Source organism: Myripristis murdjan, chromosome 14 (assembly GCF_902150065.1).
Source record: "Myripristis murdjan chromosome 14, fMyrMur1.1, whole genome shotgun sequence".
Lineage (NCBI taxonomy): Eukaryota > Metazoa > Chordata > Actinopteri > Holocentriformes > Holocentridae > Myripristis > Myripristis murdjan.
The window spans coordinates 26,413,720-26,434,340 of NC_043993.1; the positions used below are offsets into that span (position 1 = coordinate 26,413,720).

Sequence of the window (20,621 nt, forward strand, 5' to 3'; positions counted from 1 at the left end):
ATTCTACCTTTTAAGAAAGTTCACAATGCTCAGTTTTTGTTGACATTGTGGACAATGTGTAAATTTAATTCTGTGTTTATTATTGAGGTTGTAGTTTGCAGAGGTCTTGTACTGGACTACATTATATGGAGAGGTGTTTCTAATTTTTTGTCCTCCCTAGGTAAATACAGGAGGGGGGACAGAATAGTGGAAACACCTCTCAATAAAATGCAGTCCAGTTCAACAGCAGCACTAAGTATGAGCTCAATGCCAAACATAGAATTGAATGAATCCCTCTGTTACTGTGACAAAAAGAAAACCTGAGCATTACAGGCATCAGAGAAGTAAACTTTTTGGCACAACAGTTTGATTGGATTGGATTAGATTGTGCAGGTGGACCTAATGAAGTGGCCATTGAGGATTACTTTGTAAACAGATGCTTAATTTCTTATTTCTGTATTTCTTGTTGCAATATTTTATAGGATTAATGCAACATTTATACTTAATGCATAAACATTTTTAAACAAATTTATATATATATATATATATATATATATATATATATATATATATATATATATATATATATACTTATTTCATCAATAAGTTGTGATTCTGATTCCAGCTTACAAATTTTGGAACTGATCTTCCTTTTGTGTTTTATCATGACACCCGACTGATTTGTAGGTTTATAATTTTGCTATATAGTAGTTTATTCTTATTAATTTAAGGAACAGCTAAGGCAATATTTGTGATACAGTGTTTTTATAGTACTTCCTTGTCATGTTGTTTATATTGCATCCTCACTTTATCAACACCTCGTGCCTTTTTACTTGCTCAGTGAGTGCTTACTGATTCTGAATGATTTTTATTTGATTTGATTTGATTTTAGTTTGTTTTTATTTATTTATATTGAGCAGCAGCATTTGTTGGTTCATTTGTCCATATGTCACACACATTCTACAATTTGGAAATATTTGCACACATTCTACACATTTGCTGTGGGGGCTGCTGTAACTATCAATCAAAGCACGGTCACATTTTTGTTACTAACTGTGTCTTTGTTCTTTACCTAACAGCCAGGGCAGTCCCAATATTAATTTTATCTGAGCCTTGTAGTGTAAGACAGCCATTAAAGGAGCCACTGATTTGCTGCTGTAGCTAAAAAAGAAAAAAAAAATCATTAAGTGCATGTTTGAAATCATATGGGCGTGGCAACTTCTTGACTGAAATTAAATGTATTATCTCGCGGCTATACATTCAGTAGCCTATAACATTCTCAAAGTTGTTGCAGTAATGAAGGAAACAAAGATGGTAACCAAGTTGGGTTTGAAGCTATGGCCAGATCTTTCCCCAAGCATTTTATTATATTTAATTAGTTCTTTATGTTCCATTTGAAATCAACAGTTACCCTTTGTTTGCTCACTCTCTCTGCACCAGTTACACCGGTATCCTCACTTGACAGGCTTTTCCCACAGATACCCCCATCTTCTCTCTTAATGAGGGTTTCATGGGAGCGCTGACTCGTTCTCACTGGTTTGCTGGTGTGTTTTTCATTTATCATATCACAGTATGGACATTGCAAAGCCCTGTGGGCCCTGTTGTTGGCATCACATTCAGATTCATATTTTGAGACCAGTTTGCCCATGTGAGCTGCCTGTGGGTTTGTGGGTTTGCAACGCTGTTGTGCAGATATGCACAACAAGCTCAGCTGGATATTATGTGCACCATGTTTCATACTGGTTGAGCCACTGATGTAGGACAGTTTAAATTTTGACCTGTGAGCCGAACTGTAGCCCAATTTTATACATGGATTGCTGTCATGGTAAGACGCCCCCCGAGTTCCATCAAAATCTGAGTTGACACAGAAGGAACGGTCTGACAATGTGATTTTTAAAATTCTGCATGGGGAAGAGCAACCAATGAGTGAAATGTGTTTTTTTCATTCACTGAAGCAGAACATGCATTGTTTACTATCTCCTGCCGGGTCTATCTGTTCTTTAGCCACAAGAAACAGGGTGTAGGCCAAGCACGTACTGTTTATGTGACTCTAATTATTCAGCAATGTTACCCATCATGATGGTGGAATGCTTCAGGAGCGTCTATAATTACGTGAGCCATTATGGTGTCCAGTGCATTTGAACACGACAGGAGGGGGCCTTATAGTGGGGGCCTCAGACTCAGAGCTGATGTTTGCTCATTAGGGAACATGCTTCAGTATTTACTCTTCCACCCCCTGAAGAAAAAGTCTTTCATCAAGTAATTTTTGAGCTCTCCACTGAAATTTACTGTGTATGTTTGCACAGTGCACCTGCACAGGCTTTATTTCTTGCATTGCTGTGACCTTCAGGCTGCATATCTTGGGTCTGGCTTTAGGTGATTTGTCTTTGGAAATAACTTCTTAACGTCTGACTGGCAAAAGTGGAAGAGGCAACATTGATTCCATCATGAAAAATCAATATGACTGCTACTGTGCCACTGTACCAGGATACTTCATTTATCTGAGGTATGCAATAGTTTGACCAAATGTGAGTTTATAGACAAATATAGTGCTTTATAGATATTTTTACCCTTCAGTAGTCTCATGATATTAACACTTTATAAGTTTTGCTGTGATATCTGTACAATATTTTTACAAAAATGCAGGATTTGTGCTTTTCAAGAAGGCATGACACTCAGCATTGTTTAAATTTCACTGACATTCAGTGAGTCTACATATGATGTTGCGTATATATACATTTCTAAAATCAGTATAAATATTACAATAAGCACCCGCTGACCTCGAGGCATTTGGGAGCCACAATTAATGGATTGACAGTAGGATAGCACCTAGGGCCAAAGGTCCCTCTGTGCTGCAGCGGGGCCCCTGGTGGTAATGTTGTGATAGTAGTGGGAGGAAGGGTATCCTAAAATGGCCACCGTACCCTGCCCATCACATCACATCACCAGCAACACCAGCAGCAGCACCACCACCGCCGCCGCCGCCACCACCTCCTCAGAAGCCCATCCCCTAGCGTCCCGGGAATGCGCCCTGTATGCGCATGGGCGGAGGAGCCGCCGCTGTTATTATTGTAAAGAGTAATTTCTTTTTACGAAAATGGCGTCTAGTCAGGGAGGTGTGGGAGCTGTCACGGCTCTACAAAGCCATCACTACTCTAGCGGACCTCACTGGAGCCCGGGTATCAGCCAGTACCAGCACCAGCACCACACGGCCCGCAGCCTGGACCGGGCTCTGGAGGATGCCGTCTGCTCCGGGATCCTGAACCTCAGCGGGAGGAAACTGAGAGAGTACCCGGGGATGAGCTACGATCTGACGGATACTACACAAGCAGGTGGGTCGCTTTGCACTACGTGAATCGGCTGACCACGGATGGGCTCGGTGCGCTTCATAGCTACAACCATGCTTTTAAGAGACCATGCGATTTTGAATGCAACACACCCGCAGCGGGCAGCTCGTAGCAGCAGGTATTGTGCACGGATTTGCTCTCAATTTGTGGGTTTAGTAGCGTATCCGCGCGCATAGGTGACCACACTTTGGCGGAACATTGTCCAGCGCACTGGCGCTCCACATTGTCGGTAAATGGCCAGATGCAACCCGGTTGTAATTATTGTCTATGTGGGGCCATATATCATCGCCAGTTTTCTGCACCAGGGGGTCGACTGCTGTATGTGGTTGTTTTGGTCGACGCCAATAGCTTTCAGTAGTCCCCCTTGAGACATATGAATGAGACGGCAGGCGCACCCAAGTCAGGCGCTTTGCACACCGACCTGCAGTTGATTTGGCCCTGGGCAGCTGGAGCAGAATATGAATGAATCAGGCAGCACACCCCGTCGCAAATTCATGATCACTGATTATGATTTTTTATTTTTTGGGTGTGCATCAAAATACGCCAACACTTAGATAATTATTAATTTTTTCCCATCAGCATCACACCGAGACAAAAGATGCAGGCTACTTGCAGCCTCAGCCCCCCGCCTGCCTGCCTTCAGTATAGTGCATGGGTGCGTTTGCCCATGATACAGCCCATCATCTGTGACTGTGAGAGGAGGAAGACATTGATCTGGTTTTGGTTTCACATGCGGTCTGCAGGCGTATTTCTGTTCGTGGGTTTTGCATTTCATTGTGTTTTCTCAAGAGGCAATTAGGCAAAGAATATCCATTCTGTTCTGTGTTAATAGTCACATCAGTCACCTGAACTGAGTGGGGCGTGCAGGCCATTTTTTCCACTATATGCTGTGGCAGCAAGTTATCAAATGATATAAATGTGTAACACACGTGCGGATTTTAAAAGGGGTTCTTGGACTTGTTCATACAAAGGATGTCCCAGATAGATTACACACCTGACCCATATTTGTGAAAAATTTGCTCAGGTACCCTGTCTAAGAACATTTTTGCACTTAGGATTTAGTATTGAGTTTCATAGCTGCCAATTCTTTAGTTGTGGGGTAACAAGAGTGGGGAGAGGTCAACATTTTGATCAAAATAATCAGTCTTCTCTTCTTTCACAGTGCTGAGCATTAGTGAGTGATATATGAGGGAAATTATTCTTCCTTTCTCTGAGGACCCCTTTGACCCCCTTAATGCACCCCTGGAGGTCTCTGAACCCCATTTTGGGAAGCACTGCTTTAAACATCTATCAGAGCTCTGAAGAGTCCACATACCATATGGTGTTCCTCTTTCTCATGTGTAACCCATGGCAGCTCACTGGTTCGTCAGTGGGCCCGTACCCCAAGAGATTTTTGGCTCTACGATTTCAGTCCACCTTCAAAGCTTGATAGGTGGTTGTTAAGTATATACAGCATGTTGAGAAGTGTAATTCAGAGTGGCATCAACCTGTGTAGCATCTCATTCAGTTTGGAACGCATCTCTCTATCTTGATGTCTTTATGTCTTTTTACATGTGGGCTTTCACACCTCTTGACTTACATCCTGGTTTTGAGCTAGTACTCTGGCAGTACACTCCTCATGTGACATGTAAAGAATTTTGTCTCATAGTCTCTGGTGATTTGAGTGTCTTTTTTGCTTTCGATGCACTGTTTGGGTTCAGCCATCACAGCAAATTATCAGGAGTTAAATCTGCTCGCAGAGAGCTGTTGTCCTGCGAAGGTGGAGCGAATGCAGCAAGAGAGCAACCTTCTGGATCTCTTTAATTTAACATTTCCAGTGCTTCTGGTAGCTCCCAAAACAAACATGCACTAGTGTTTTTGGAGCTTCTCACTTCTCACATGGGTAATACTGTCAAATGAGGAGGCTGTCATTTTATACTCTTTATGCGTGGATGTGTGAAACTCGTATAGCCTTGAAGAACTGTGCCAGTAAACACTAGGCAGACTTCAAGCTGCATTTTGAAAGGAGAGAGACAAGACAGGAAGTCAGTGTGCTCTAACTATTTCTGGACCTTTCAGCTGAGTGTGCAAGACTGTCTGTATTTGTTAGGGTTCCTTAATATTATTTTATATATTGATTAAGAGACAAGCTGACTCATTTCCTCAAGAGTGTAGGTAATACTGGCGGTCATCAGTAGACTTGTCATTTTACATTTTTTTCATGCCTTCAGTTAAATGCCTTGCATAAAGACTGCGCCAGAGGGAAGTTGCACTTTCCATTGTGCTCGGAGAAGTTAAACCCTGCACAGCACCGTCTGTAGTGTTACAGCTGACTACAATATCTGCAGTCACAAGACACAGCCTCACAAGCCCTGATACAGCCTTTTTATTCCTATACAGTCACCTTCCATAGGCTGAACATAGCAGAAACCTTTCAGACAGAATCAGAAAGAACTTCACAAGGCAGTGCTCCCTGAGATAAAAAGGAAATTAACAAATAAGAATAGCTTTTTCTTAGTTTTCTTCTCAAAAGTTTAGCGTTGTCCTTGCTTTTTGGGCATATTGACAGTTGCAGTCATTTGGTGCAGCCTGTTAACCCATCCATCTCACTTAGAGGGAAGCACTGGTGTCAGGTATACCTCACAGCAGTAATTTAATATTTTGAGATGCTATGCATTCATACATAAGACCACCAGTTGTAGCTACAGACCTTAGAAGATTCATTTTTGTGTATCTGAAATAATCAAATTATCCATTGCTTTTTGTACATGTACAATGACAATAAAGATATTCTATTCTATTCTACTCATTGAAGGTAATTTGCATGGTCAGCACACAATAAAAAGCAGCACTGTGTGTCACTGGCATATGTAAACCTTTAGCTTTCATTTCACTGACATGTTGATCCACCATCAAACTCAGAACCAACACCTTAAAGCCCAGTGGTGATTTTTGAAATTAAAGAGGATTAATGGTGCGGCCATTGCACAAAACATGGTACAACTGACCAGAAGAAAGTTCCAGCTTGTGTGGAAACAGAGAAAGAGAGAAGCCTGCCTCACACAAGGGTGTCTGTTTGCAGTGTGCTGCTGGCAGTTTGTCTTCACTCCTTTTGTTTTCCCATGGGAAAGAGCACGAGGTCTGAGCTGCTGCCCTGACCTTGGAGAAGGACTGAGGAGCGGAGCCTCAACCTGGGCAGATGTTCCTACTAATGTCCCAGCATAATGACCCTGCCCCCGAGGAGACAAACACACACGTCTGAGACACAGCACGGTGCTTTCACTGCAACAAGAAACGTATTATACGTCCATTTATAGTGTTACTGCCTTTCTAGTGATTTTCTGAGTGTTTATAATGGCTGTGAAGGAAAACTTGTTCACTAGACACATTCGATTCTGTTCAATTCTATTCTTTTCTGTTTTGTTCTCAGGTAAATTAAATTAAACAGAATACTTGAGCATCTTAACTCGATATTGGTGTGCAAACACAGAAGAAAGGGAAGCGTGTGTCACCAGTGGTGTCAGTGCATTTTGTTTTAAAAACTGCTTTTTCATGACATTCCTATATTGGGTGGGTGACATTTAACAAGGTGTGAACCCTGTTGTATTTGCAGTAGCTCAGGTTGATTCAAATAAACAAATAAAAGCCGGCGACTTGATTCAAACCCACAGCCGTTGTTGGTGTTGTAACCAAACCAGATGCCCCTATATCAGCTGTTGATAGTTTGGGCTGTGCAGGATGTTGTGGTTTCAGTTTACACGCTCTTTTTGTTTTGTGATTCTTCCAAGGGGTTGCTGACCGAGCAGGATCTGTGTTGTGTGATGCGTTTAATGTCTAACAGCTAAAATAAGAATTAAAATGAGATGAGTATGAGGAAGCAGGGCGGATAAAGCCTCTGCGAGTTTGGTCACCAGCCGATGAGGCGTTGATGTAATACTTGCATGGATGGTGACTTGACTGATAAAAACAAATGAAAACCCCCATGATTCATTGCGTGAACGACACATCACATCCAAATGGCGTTGGCATTCTTGCATTTGATTATCACCTAATGTAAAGTAATGCAAAGCACAAACGCCTGTGATAGACTGACCTATTCAGGAGAACCTCGGGCGGGGAAGTAAAAAACAGAGCAACACACTGTGCTACATAACTTGATGCTCCATCATGCTTAAAACCAAAGCAGATGTTCCTGGTGGCGAATTATCTCCTGTCCTAGTCTTTGCTTGTGTCTGCTGCTGCCACTGCCTGCTGCTAAATGAAGGATGGCAGACTCAGCTGTAAGGTGACACACACACACACACACACAAAAACTGTACCAAAAAGGACTTTTCTATGTTAGAGAAAAAACTTTGCAACTTTGCACGATTTAAATTGTGCCCACTGAGAAAATCTCTGGCTGGTGTTCCTTAAAAATGAGGCTACCCGTATTGTTAATGTGTTCACACTGCAGGTATGTAAGTGTACATTGTGAGAACTGTAGGCTTCAAATACAAAGTCCCGTTTGGTGTTTCCTCCCTCGGGGCTCCATGTACATGTGCCTCTGCATGTCCAGACAAGGCATGCATACCTGTTAGCAGGAATGCCTTATCTCATTTAGGGCCCTATTGTTAGATATATGAGGAGTACGGTATAACCAAACTACCTGGGAAAACAATGAAAAAGGATTTCTATCTTTTATCTGTATGAAAAACATGATTGTTTCCTCATGACGCCTACGATGCTTCATTTCGTGTACTGCAAGTGATGAAAAGGTTATATTAGGAGGGATGAGTGTTGGGAGAAGCCCAAAAATTTACTTTCAATTGTCTGGTTTCTCAGCAAACTGTCAATCTGTGAATTAATTTTAGCCTCCAATCCTAATTAACCAGTAGACAAAATGTATTTGGAGGCTTCACAGTACTACACACAGATTCACAGGTGACCTACATTCAGGAGAAAGTAGCCTATATAAAAATAGACAGCAAATTTAATAATAATTTAAAAAAAAAAAGCTCTTGTGTATACATCAAGATATTTATGCAAAATGTTAAATTTTATCCTATTTTGAAGCGTGGTTGGGATAAATCAGTACTTAGGGTTGGGGAAGCGAACCATGCAACCAAAACTGTTCACTGATTCTCTTGTATAGATCAAACTCACGTTGCTAATAATGATAACTCCTCAATAAATCAACAATATTAAGCATGAGAGAATAAGGTAATAATAGTAAATGGAATTTCCAGGTCAGTTATTGTTAAAAATAAAAGGGAAACCGATAGAGGACCTTTGGCTTATTTCTCATTCTTTGAACACAAATAGGAAGTGTAACTGACCAGTCCTAGGCCAGAACCCTAAACAGTCATAGTTTATGTTCCTTATTCCCTCTGTGTGACTTGCTGACATGCCTCATAAAAGAGGTTTATTAGCCTATTATACCATTATTTTTGTCTGGTTCTGTGTCCCTGCTGTTGCTGTGTTTTTTTAATGCTATGTTTTAATCTTTATTTTTCTAGAACAGATCCAACAAATAGATCACCAAATGTCTAAATAATAAATGATATGTTTTCTTAATTTAGACAACTTGAGTTAGATAATGTTTGCTGTATCGTTGGACCTCTGATTTATTGGTGATATGATGTCGCCATTTCAGTGAGGGCCAAATGAATGAAAATGGTGATAAATGATTATTTTATGTAGCCTCAAAGGTTCATAACAAAATACAGAGAAATACAGCAACAGAAATCATCATGATCACCCGATCCAGCACTCAGCAGGATATCTTTGTAGTGTAGTTTGCTTTGCCATGAGAAGATTGTCGACATTAAACATGATGGTAAAGCTTCTTCATCTACACGACCAAAATAAATGAACGGCTGGCTGACCAGAGGGCTGTTGAACTTGGCGATGAGTGTGAGCAGCATTGTGAAGGTTTAGTGAGGGGCTAGCCTGCCTGGTGGGCCCCGTCCTGCTGGAGCTCTGGGCAACCAGCAGGCGGACAAAAGGCCCACTGTGGGCCGCAGATGGTGCTCGGCCAGGCACTGGGAAGGAGATGGAGATGGACAGGCTCACAAAGACTGCCTCCACCCACCCCCATCTCCCATCGACCCAAATGATAACACTGCTACAGAAGAATCCCCACTGGTGGGGTTGGGAGGGGCGGGAAGGGTTCCTCAGTATACAGCTGGGCTGCAGCACCACAGTCCAAGCCTCAGGGAGAGTTTGAATTTACTCCTAATGGAAAACGGGAATAGCCTGTGACCCCAGCTTTGGTCTTTCCCCATGTGTTCATTTCTGTTTCTCTTAACCTCTCGGCTTAGTTTTCCCTCGTCTGTGTTTGTGTCGCTGCCTGCGTTTCTGTTTCGTCGTCTGCCTCTCACTTCTGCTTCTGGCTACTGTCGTGCTGAGATCAGAGCTACAGAGCGAGGCCTGTCTGCTCTATTGTTGGTCATTTAAAGCTTGTCGGAGATGAACGGTTGTTTACACGCACAGGCGCAGCATGCACAGTGTTGCTCTCCTCAACAGCCCTGTGTTGCAGCCTCACTGAATGGGGATGGGTGGTTACTATAAGTGTGTAGACATTAAGTGTATTTTTAAGATGAGGAAGATGATGTTTCCTCGTGTGTCAGAGTGTTTATGATTCATGCAGCATATCTCAGCGCAGAGAATTAAAACTAAAGGTCTTGTAAACTGCAAGATTATATAGGATACCTCCTGTGTGTGTGTGTCTGTGTATGAACGATAACATGTTTCTGTTTACAGTAAAGATACCCAGATCAAGCCCTCAGTTTTGAATAGAAACTGCTGATTCGAAATGCATTCTTGAATTTAATCCCTTGAACTCTGAGGTTTCCTTAAATTTCCCCTTAGGCAGCTTCAAAGTTCAAAAACACTGTTCGCCTTATTGTACGGCAGTGTCAAACACATATACTGGATCTGCTGTTTGTAGCGTTTCATTGAAGCTGCATCGCACCAGTATAAAGTGAAATACGCAAACATGCACTGTTAGATCAAATAGAAAAATATCTAGATATCTTGTGCATCATTTTGTACGCACTTCTCTGTAATCCCAGCAGCGTGTATTTTATATCTTTGATCCCCACCAGAATTTAAAATGAACTTCTGTGGGTTTGAACATAGCCGAGCTGCTCAGCATGCATTTGCAATGATGAACCCAGAGATGGGACTGGCAGGGTTGAAGTTAAGCTAATTGACATACAGAAAATGGACACACCGTGGGCCAGCGTGTGTTTGCTTCCAGTAAATCCCATGCTTATATGGCGTCATTGTTTAATAAAGGCTGCTAATTATATATAATTGCATATAATACTGGGATTGAGGCACAGTGGTGTTTGTCTGTGGCGTGTTTGTGTGACAGTATGGATGGGTGGGACTCAACAACTGAAAGCCCACAGTGTTTATCAGGGGCTGTGCAACTCCTCACATCGCTCTCTAATTACTGTGTCACCCTGATAGAATTCAGAAGACAGGATTGTACACACACACACACACACACACACACACACACACGCACACCACTTTGTAGCTCCTCAGTCAATCTGAGATTGAAGGTGAATTCTGGACAGAGCTCAGAAGGGCTGGGCGATAAATCAATATTGCATCGATATTGTGATATGAGACCACCTGTCATTTGTGATTTTAGATATTGTAATATGTAATATTGTGATATGGCAAAAATGGTTTTAAGGCTAAATTACAGTAAGGGGGTGCAATTTTCTGTCTCTACCTGTTTTGTCATTGTATCCACATTGATAATGATTGTTTATCAAAAATATCTTTTATCATCCCTACAGTAATGTCACAATATTGTGAGATGAAAGTTGATCCGAAATATTATATTTGATTTTTTCCCTATCGCGCAGCCCCGTGCTCAGTAGTTTTGACATTCATTGTGCCCACAGAGTCCCATGCACCTTCATGCTTGTCCTGAAATAGAAATGTTAATGGTAATGATATCATACTCATATTTATCTTTCTCATCAGCAGCATTGTCTGAGCGTGACTGTAGGGTGCCAGAAGTAAAAAATTTGACTCACTCACAAGCCTACTCACCATAGGAAATTATTTTGAACCATTACACATTAACACATGACTTACCATCAGCTACAAGAATGTGAAGGATTGTGTGTGTTTCTGCAAAAGCTGTTAGTCCATCTGATTTCAACTTTGTTCCTTAGAAACTGTGTTTCCGTCTCTCTGAGAAGAGGTGTCGCTACTATCGAGATGTTAAACAGCCAGTTTGGTAAAGCAATGCTTTATGGGGCGTAAAGCTTATTCCATGTAAAACCTGTTAAGTAGACAGTCTTGGATCTTTGCCTTTTTCTCTTTTTTGTGAATCAGGTTTTATGACACCATGAATCATCTTCTATTTGGTTTGATCAATTCAAGCCTTAAAACTCCTAATTTCTTATGATTGTGGAGTCCTGTGGGTAGAAATGACTTGGCAGTGTACTTCTGGAGCTGGGTGGTTTCCTTCGATTATAGTCCTCTCACGTTGTTGTGCTGAAACTGTTACAAAGCCGGCCTGGGTGTGTGATAAAACACCAGCTGGTGGGGAAGTTCAGAGATACTGTAGTGGTTGCTATGGAAATGTATGCCTCTGACTTTCAAGAAACTGTATTTTTTCCAGGTTAACAGAACACAGTTAGCAGTTTTATTTGTTTCACTGAACTGGAATCACTTTTCCCACCTGAAACAATACGCTTGTCATGGTGACACTGGTGCAGTGACTTACCTATATGTAACTTTGAGACAAAGGCGCATGCAGGCACTCACAACTTTGCATAGAGAGATTACACTTATCACCCATACTTGCACTCAGCAGTCTGTCAGTATTTGTATCCACACTGTGTGTCATGGAGGTGAGAGTACAGCGGTGCAGCGCATCAGTAAACATGAGATGGTTGTACTAAGAATGAGGGTGAAAATGACATAAATTCAGAGCACTGAAGAGCGTTCAGAGATATCAAGCTGAAGTGAGACTTGTGCAGGGCAAGACTGTATAAACAGCATTAGGTGATGATTAATAGTTAGTTACTGCTCTGAGAATGAGGTCACTGTGTGGTGAAAACCACTTTCTAACACCTGCTGTAACGTGTGACCCTTTGAGCTCTGCTGCAACTGTAATGGGGTGCACTGATTCCCTTCAAAAAGTGCCAAGTGTTTTGGATCTTTCCCCCCTCACCACAGCCACTCTGGCAGCCCTTGTTGTGTCTACATTTGCTGCTCTGTCTCATGGGAGGTGTAAGTGATACAGACGGACAGTTTAGGGGCGGGATCAGAGCGGGAATGATGTAGTGTGGCAAAGCATACCCCCCCCACCACCACCCCCCTCCCTTTCTCTTTCACTCTGTCTTTGACTGAGAGTGTAGAGGAAGGTGTTCCCAGGAGGGGTGGTGTTTGTTGACAACAGGGGTAACTGGGAGGGGGGCAGTATCCCCATTTGTTGCAGTAGTGAAGACTCTGCTGTGTATATAAGGAATAAATGACAGAACAGATGTTTAAACAGTGAATTAAAAGGTTACTATATATACAGTAACCTTGAATTAAAAGGTTATATAACAGTGAATTAAAAGGTTACTATATATATATAGTAACCTTTTAAATCATTGTTTAAATGTCTCTTCTGGCATTTATTCCTTATATTCCTTATTAGCCTATATCAAATCAGATAATGTGTGATATGTATGTGTAAACAGAATAATTCAAAGAACTTGTAATTTACTTTTTTTCTTGTCTTTGTGCATGTAATCAACTTGTGAATTTTTATAGTGATATCTGAAAGTAAAATTTGGAACCCCTTTCCCCTGTGTGTTAAAAACAGTGTTTTTTGGTAATATGTGGTCATAAATAGGTGATTTTCAAAACTTTCCACCAATGGGATTTCTTGGGACTTTTTTTCCCTCACTCAGGACAAACTGAGGATACAAAATCAATTGAGTTTTTTTCTCTTGCAATTTGTCCTAGGTTTTTTCATGAAATGACTGGACTAATACTGATATTGAGGTATTCAGTTATGTGATATTTGATCATGTCCATGTCCAAGGTTAGGAAAAGGTCAGGCTTAAGGTTAAGGTCAGCTAACATTCGCCACATTAAAAACAAACACTCAGTCAAACTGAGATTTGAGCTCATGTTGAAATAGAGAGAAAATTGGGTTGACTGATCCATGCTCCACCCCACCAGCCTCCGTATGTGGACGATGCCACCATCCTAACACTACACCACAGTGCTTGCAGGACCACTAAAGGTCATGTAACTTTAAAACGTAATAAGCCACTGTACCAATGACTTACAGGGCTGTTTTTTGCTGCAGGACAGTCTCCAAATACTGTGTGGAGCAGATCAGGACTGTCAGTGCTACTGCAACTACTGGTTTCCAATGGAGGTTTATTAAAGTGATAACCTACTCAAAGAAATAGATTAACTGTCAGAATCAGGGTTTTTCATTATAGGGAGCATCATCTGACAGACTACAACAAAAGGGTTGCGTGGTTGCCTCTTCAACTACATTCCTGTTGCTGAAGTTTGAGCAACATTGTAGATTTCCATATAACGGACCCTGTGCTCACCCTGATCCTGTGTGAGTGTAAAGACAATTTACCTGCAGTTGCTGCACAGCTAAGCTCTGTTCAAACCTACAGAACTTTATTTTAATTGAATTTAAAATTCAGTTTAATTTTTTTTCGATTATTTTAAAATTCTAGTGGAGATTTCAAGGTTTTTACAATGAAATAAACATTGCTCCATTTCTCCTGAAACTTTCTTTTCTCCTCACTTACACAAAGTTTTTTGCATGATAGCCTCGGCTCCTCCATCTCGCTAACTGGCTAGTGTAACTCCAATGATGATGAAATCTGTCTTGCGAGGAAGTGTCTCATGAGTCATAAACAACACATGAGCAGCCTAGTTTCCATGCAACCATTCCTAACTTGACAGCTTAGCCTCAGGGTGCAGTTTTACCATTCTTCAAAGTACTGAGAGAGGTTGGCTTAAAACTGTACTGGAACATGACCAAATACAACACATGCATTTCAGCATGTCACCCTCACTTATCATGGGCCACCACAAACATTTTCAAGGTCCGCACTTTGAGATTTCCTGACTTAGACAATCTAATAACATTATGGCAACCCCATTGTGTAATGTACCTCAGGCTTTAACAGGGATCATTAAGAAATCGATCACTGAGATTCAAGAGCTGCTTGTCCCTTGCAAATGATTCCCATCCGAGTGCAAACAGAGCTGTCCAGAGACATAAAACCACTTTTCTGTAGCTCTAACAAATCGAAGCCTGAATCCTCTTTAGGTGTTTCCTTCTGGTGCTTCCATGCAGCCTTCAGCAAAAACTGTGCGAAAGTGAGTTCCAACACTTTCACCTAGTCATACAAATCCGGAGTCATTACTGTGCCACTCCCAGTGAAATCGATACTGGAAATACTGAGATATCACAGAGTAGCACTTGAACCTGAGGCCCGAGCCTCCAGTGTAATCTTAGACCAGTGTTGGAGGAAAAGGCTCTCTTCCCACCACTCATTCAGACTTATTGATTGGTAAAGACTGTCTCAGATCAAGTCCATGGAGTCAGGGCTTTCCATAAGGATATGGAGTAGCCAACCAGTGGGAAAAGTAGACAGCCTGGGGGATCTGGGGGCATGCCCACCTGGAGGAAATATTTTTGCTGCAGAAACCCAGATTTCTTGGCCTCATCCCATAATGTGCAGTGATATGAATTATTGCATATTTTAATGAATTTGCCTACTCAATTTTAAAGAAGTGAATTATTGTAAACGAGAATAAGGCTCTTTTTTTGTGCACACAGTCTGTAAATAGCTATTAATATTTAAAACCACACCTATTTCTGAGTGATCAGAACTCATGTAATTCAGAGTCATTAGATCTTGTTAATTATTTTTATTGATTTATTGAGACCTTCACTGTAAGGTTTATCAAGCCATTGTGACACATTGATGATTAATGTATTGTTTCACTAGAAACATAGGTGTTATCTTCTCCAAGAAGCCTGTCAGAGTCTGTTTAGTTCCACTAAAATCCAGCTTCCTTTTAGGTGAGTATCTTACTCATACTCATACTCAGACATACTCTTCTTCTATGACCAGTAAGCAGGCATGATATGGATAGATGATGATGATAGAAAAGTACTCAGAGACAGGATAACCAAAACCATGGATAAAATGTATGATGTGGAAAAACATATATACTCAATCATATACATTGCTGCTGGATGCTGGACATTACATTTATTTTTAAAACATGAGGGAAATCTGACATTAGTTTCCACAATGGGACAATGCAAAAATACAAAAGCTTTCTAGGAAATTTTAAACTGTAAAATTACTGGGCCTACATTTTCCTCATATGACATAGGCCTGTTACTTTAACATCGACTGTTTTAGTGTATGTTTGTAAATCATCATAGAGATGGCTCTGCTGTTAAAAGTGTAATGTAAATGAAGATAATTCATTCATTCATTCAGCCATTAAACCCATAAATGTCTGTGTAGTGTGTATGAAAGTATTGCATTGCTTTCTGTGGACTTTTTAATACTTACTGTGCAATTGTCAAGTCGCTGCCCCTGGTGTTTTCCTGTGTTTCCTGAATGAGGATGGCCCGTGTCCCCAATGCAATTCTTAATGTGTTTTGTTATCAGTTATTTTGCTAATACTCTCTCTACTCAACAGTACCCAACCTCTCAGCTGAGTGGGTACACTAACACACACACACACAAATCCATATAGAGCATGTTGGGGTGGGACAGATACAGACAGAAGGGCACGTTTCTCTATCATCATCATGATGCTTGTATTGGTTTGAAATGGAAGCTAGTGGTCATAAATGTACGTGCATAATGAATCACAACTTGTTAATCAAACTTATCAGAATGAAAAATAAATATGATAAAGTAGCCCGGCTGGACTTAAATGAGCAGTCAGCTGGTTGGCTGGCAGCCTGCGCTTATGCAAAGCTCTGTATGAAGCCAAGATTGTTTGCACTCTCATGCCCAAGCCAAACGTACTTGACAACATACAGACCCTGTAAAGAATGTGATTTGCTTGTTATCTGTATATTCAGAGTGTACATATTTCATTTGCTGCTGTTTCTCTTCTTGCAGATCTGTCCAAGAACCGTCTCACAGAAATCCCCCCAGAAGTGTGTCTGTTCGCTCCTCTCGAGTCGCTCAACCTCTACCACAACTGCATCAAATGCATCCCAGAAGCCATTATCAATCTGCAGATGCTGACCTATCTCGATATCAGGTCTGCCTCTGCCTACACTTCGCTGTTTCTTTGGTCTATGTGATTCATTGCATTCATTTAAAGCAAAATTTAACATTAGTATAGCGCTGGGTTTCCTGGGTGTGATATAAGTCCACATGGTGGTGAAATATCCTCATGAAATGCTCTGTTCTCCTCTGGGCTGCTAATCCAGAATACTGTACTTCTATCTCTGAATTCACCTCAATAGCACAGGAAAATCAGTCCCTAAATAATACCTAACAATTATGTTCAAAAATTATTGTAAAAGCCCAAAAAGAGGGCACTGGCATGGAAGTAAATGAAGAGACACAAGACAGAAGATTGTATATTAGCTGCTGAGGGGAGCACAGAGTCACGAACATGAATATTTCACCACCATGTGGACTCATAAAAGGCCCAGGTAACTATACAACCCAACACTCAAAGTTCAGTGTTGGTTTAAATGAAAAATGCTGTATGGCTCAAGAAGTGTGTGTTCCTCTTTTCAGTAAGTTGACGGGACCAGGGCCCAGGGAGCATTTCCTCTTTGCTGAAATTTAATTCTGAGCCTCCATAGACTCATTGGTGCACTTAGACACATGTTAGAAATAGGTCATTGCCATCAGTGAAAACAAGGTTGTGTACTTTTGTGACCATATGTCAATATTTTGTTTGTGTCCACAGCCGAAATCTCCTGTCAGTTTTGCCAAAATACCTGTTCAACCTTCCCCTCAAAGTTCTGGTTGTGAGCAACAACAAGCTCGTGTCCATCCCCGAGGAGATCGGCAAGGCCAAAGAGTTGATGGAGCTGGTGAGCGGCGTGTATTCATTTCTTCACATATGCATTTATGTGTTTCTGTGCTTTGCAAATGGAGATGAACTTTTTTCCTTGTGTAATACAATCTTATCCACATTTGTCTTGCGTGGCCCCTTGTCCGTGTCCCCCTGCAGGACATTAGCTGTAACGAGATCCAGGTGCTGCCTGCTCAGGTGGGCAGGCTCCAAGCCTTACGGGAACTCAACATCAGGAAGAACTGTCTTCACATGCTGCCTGAGGGTCAGTTCACCGCTGCCTGTGCTTTGTGCTGTCTGTCAGTGTGTTCTGCAGGCGGTGACACATGGCTGGTTGTGATTAGGGGTCAGATCATGTCCTCTCATGTCCTGATTATCCTGGCCAAAATAATCATGATTCACTATATTATTGTGATAATCACTAAAAACTTTTAAAATGGCACTGAAATACACTGGAATCACTTAACTTACATTTTATGAGAAACATTTTTTTTAAAATATACATAGCTTTTTTTTTTTTTTTTTTTTTAGTGAACATCCCTTTTAGTGAACAACAAGATTCAGACTCTGCTGCATATTAGCAGGCTGGACATCTTTACTCATGTGAGGACATTCACTATTTACCTCATTTACAATATCCCAATAATGGAAATTTACCACAGTCAACAAATTTATGAGTGATAATATCCTATATCATCCCATCCCTAGCTGTGATTGTGTTTTTTTTTTTTTTTTTTAATTGAGCCTAATTTCTTTTGCCAAGCAAACATAACTCCTCTGACGGTTGTGGTTCAGCTTTGTCTATGATATATGATATGATATTACTGATATTGTGTTTTGATATTATTATTATTATTATTATATGTGTAGGGCAACCCAGACATAATTCCAAGAAGGACTCAGGTAAGTTGTAGTATTTTGGTCGAGCATGACCCAGATTTAAAGGTACTTTTCCAACAAAAAGGTATTTTCCTACTAACTCCAACTGCACTCTTTCTATCCAGATAGTTTCAGTGAGATATGCTCTTATCTGTCTCCCTACACCTCAATACAATGGATTCGGATTGTTTTGTAGAGCTCAAACCATAAATACAAAAATACAAAAATCTGAACAGCAACAGCTCTTTCCAAAAATACTGACACGGATACCCCACATAATCCACTGCACTCGGGGGTGAAGAGCTTCACTGGGAAATATTTCCTGCCAAAAAAATACTGGCAAACTGTATCTATCCACCCTGAAGGAGTGTGATCTCACAGGTCGGCCCATCGCATGTTGGAGGTATAACTGTATCCTCACACCTTCTCCCACCTTTTTCAGAGCTGGCTGATCTGCCTCTCACCCGCCTTGACTTCTCCTGCAATAAGATCACAGAGATCCCTCCAGCCTACAGGAAGCTCAGGCAGCTGCAGCACATCATCCTAGACAACAACCCTATGCAGTCTCCACCCGCACAGGTGTGTGCACATGCATCCGTTTGTATATTCATCAGAGTATGCATGCATATACGGTGTGTGTGTGTGTGTCTGCATGCACATGATGCCAAAGAGGTAGAGCCAATCTTCCACTTGGATTTTCTTTTATGTGGAGTTGAGGTGACAGGTTGTCATGTCCCGCACTTTGTCATGAATGCGGAACAATTGCACCATCTAGTGGACAAATCTGTGTCAGTTTTTGTTCACTGATGATGAGAACTCCAAACTCTAAGTATTCTTTGTTTGAATTTGTATTTTTCAGATTTGTCTCAAGGGCAAAGTGCACATATTTAAGTACCTGAATATCCAGGCATGTAGGATGGATAAGAAGCCGGATTCCCTGGATCTCCCTTCCCTTGGCAAACGCTGCCTTCCACAGCCTCTCACAGACAGGTGGGAGCAAACTCAACATGCACTATGGCAGCATGATGCATACATGATGCAGGATTCTCAGAATATGATATGTATTTTCTCGCATGCATTATTTCTGCACCTGCAAATGCATTTTTTTTGTTAATTTCACACTGTTCATTCATTTGCTTTCATGTCACTTTGCACAGATAAATTTAATGGTCATACTTTTTTGTTGCATATCGCCTACATTTATATTCATGTATTATTTCTCTGTGTTATCAGTCACGTACAAAAACACTGATGAGCTGTTTCTTTTATATCTTTTCAGCATGGAGGATTTTTATCCCAGTAAGAATCACGGGCCTGACTCTGGAATTGGTAGTGACAATGGTGACAAGAGGCTGTCGACGACTGAGGTCAGACTTCAAACACAGACCAGATAAAGCTGTCTTATCAGCCATGAAATGCTCAGTTTCTGCCTAAGTTCTGTGTACATAGCAGTTTTTACACAATAGGACATTTTGAGAAACTTGGCTGCTGCTGGCCATCTAATGTTAGTTTTACCTGAAGTAAGCCAGCATATTAAAACTTAACGTACACATCACGTTCACCAATTCCAGCTGCTCCCCGTCTTGTTCATTTCGACAAGATCAGTTTGAAGTGACACATATCCATAAAGTCCAGATGAATCAGCACTTAAAGAGTGTCTAATTTCCGTTTGGTGATGAATTTCCGAGTGAGTCAGGATAGACAGCTTGGACGTAACTTTGGGAGGAGTTTGATTTGAACACTGGAAAGTCAGCATGAATGTTGGATCTGTGCCTCTAAAAGTAGAAGATTGATTGACGGGTGAATGTCATGATATTATTGGTTGGTTCATGCCTGCATCATCACACATCATATTTTGTTTTAAAGGAAGAAAAAATGATTGTATTTTGAGATAAGAGACCAAAGAAATTGCTTTTTCTGGCAAATATTGTTAATTAGATGCACAATATGACAAGTGACATGATATAAAAGGGTTAAAAAGGCATTGTTCATTTCATTTTGACTTTAAGTATCTTCACAATCACAATATGCATATGTATAAATATTAGCTTAGCTTACGTGGAACACTTATGGCATATCATGATACTATAATATCCAAAATCCCAGAGAATATCTAGTCTCATATCACAATAAACAATATAATTTTGATGTATCTCACAGTCCTACTATAAATCATGATTTTTTCCAATACATATCAATAATAATAATAAAAAAAAAAATCATACCTTTAGGCTAAAATATAGATGATGTTGTCTTTTGTGACTTTGGATTTTGGGTTCAGAAACTCTCTTACTATAAGTGAGGTAACCACATTCAACAGTTAGTTCATTTTTGATTTTTTTTTTCTGGAACGACCTTTATCCATTATCACACATTAAGCCGATCCAA

The 20,621-nt window shown here is 40.8% G+C and overlaps 1 protein-coding gene across 1 annotated transcript in view; it reads left to right on the top strand.

Moving 5' to 3' along the window:
* The first annotated feature begins 3,073 nt into the window (after positions 1-3,073).
* Positions 3,074-20,621, top strand: part of lrch2 (leucine-rich repeats and calponin homology (CH) domain containing 2) — a 45,229-nt gene continuing 27,681 nt past the window's right edge. Inside the window, exons 1-7 of the mRNA XM_030069065.1 lie at positions 3,074-3,311; positions 16,439-16,583; positions 17,247-17,373; positions 17,514-17,619; positions 18,676-18,812; positions 19,093-19,223; positions 19,513-19,600. Of these exons, the coding sequence (XP_029924925.1) occupies positions 3,077-3,311; positions 16,439-16,583; positions 17,247-17,373; positions 17,514-17,619; positions 18,676-18,812; positions 19,093-19,223; positions 19,513-19,600 (969 nt within the window). The 5' untranslated portion in view covers positions 3,074-3,076. The remainder of the gene's footprint in view (positions 3,312-16,438; positions 16,584-17,246; positions 17,374-17,513; positions 17,620-18,675; positions 18,813-19,092; positions 19,224-19,512; positions 19,601-20,621) is intronic.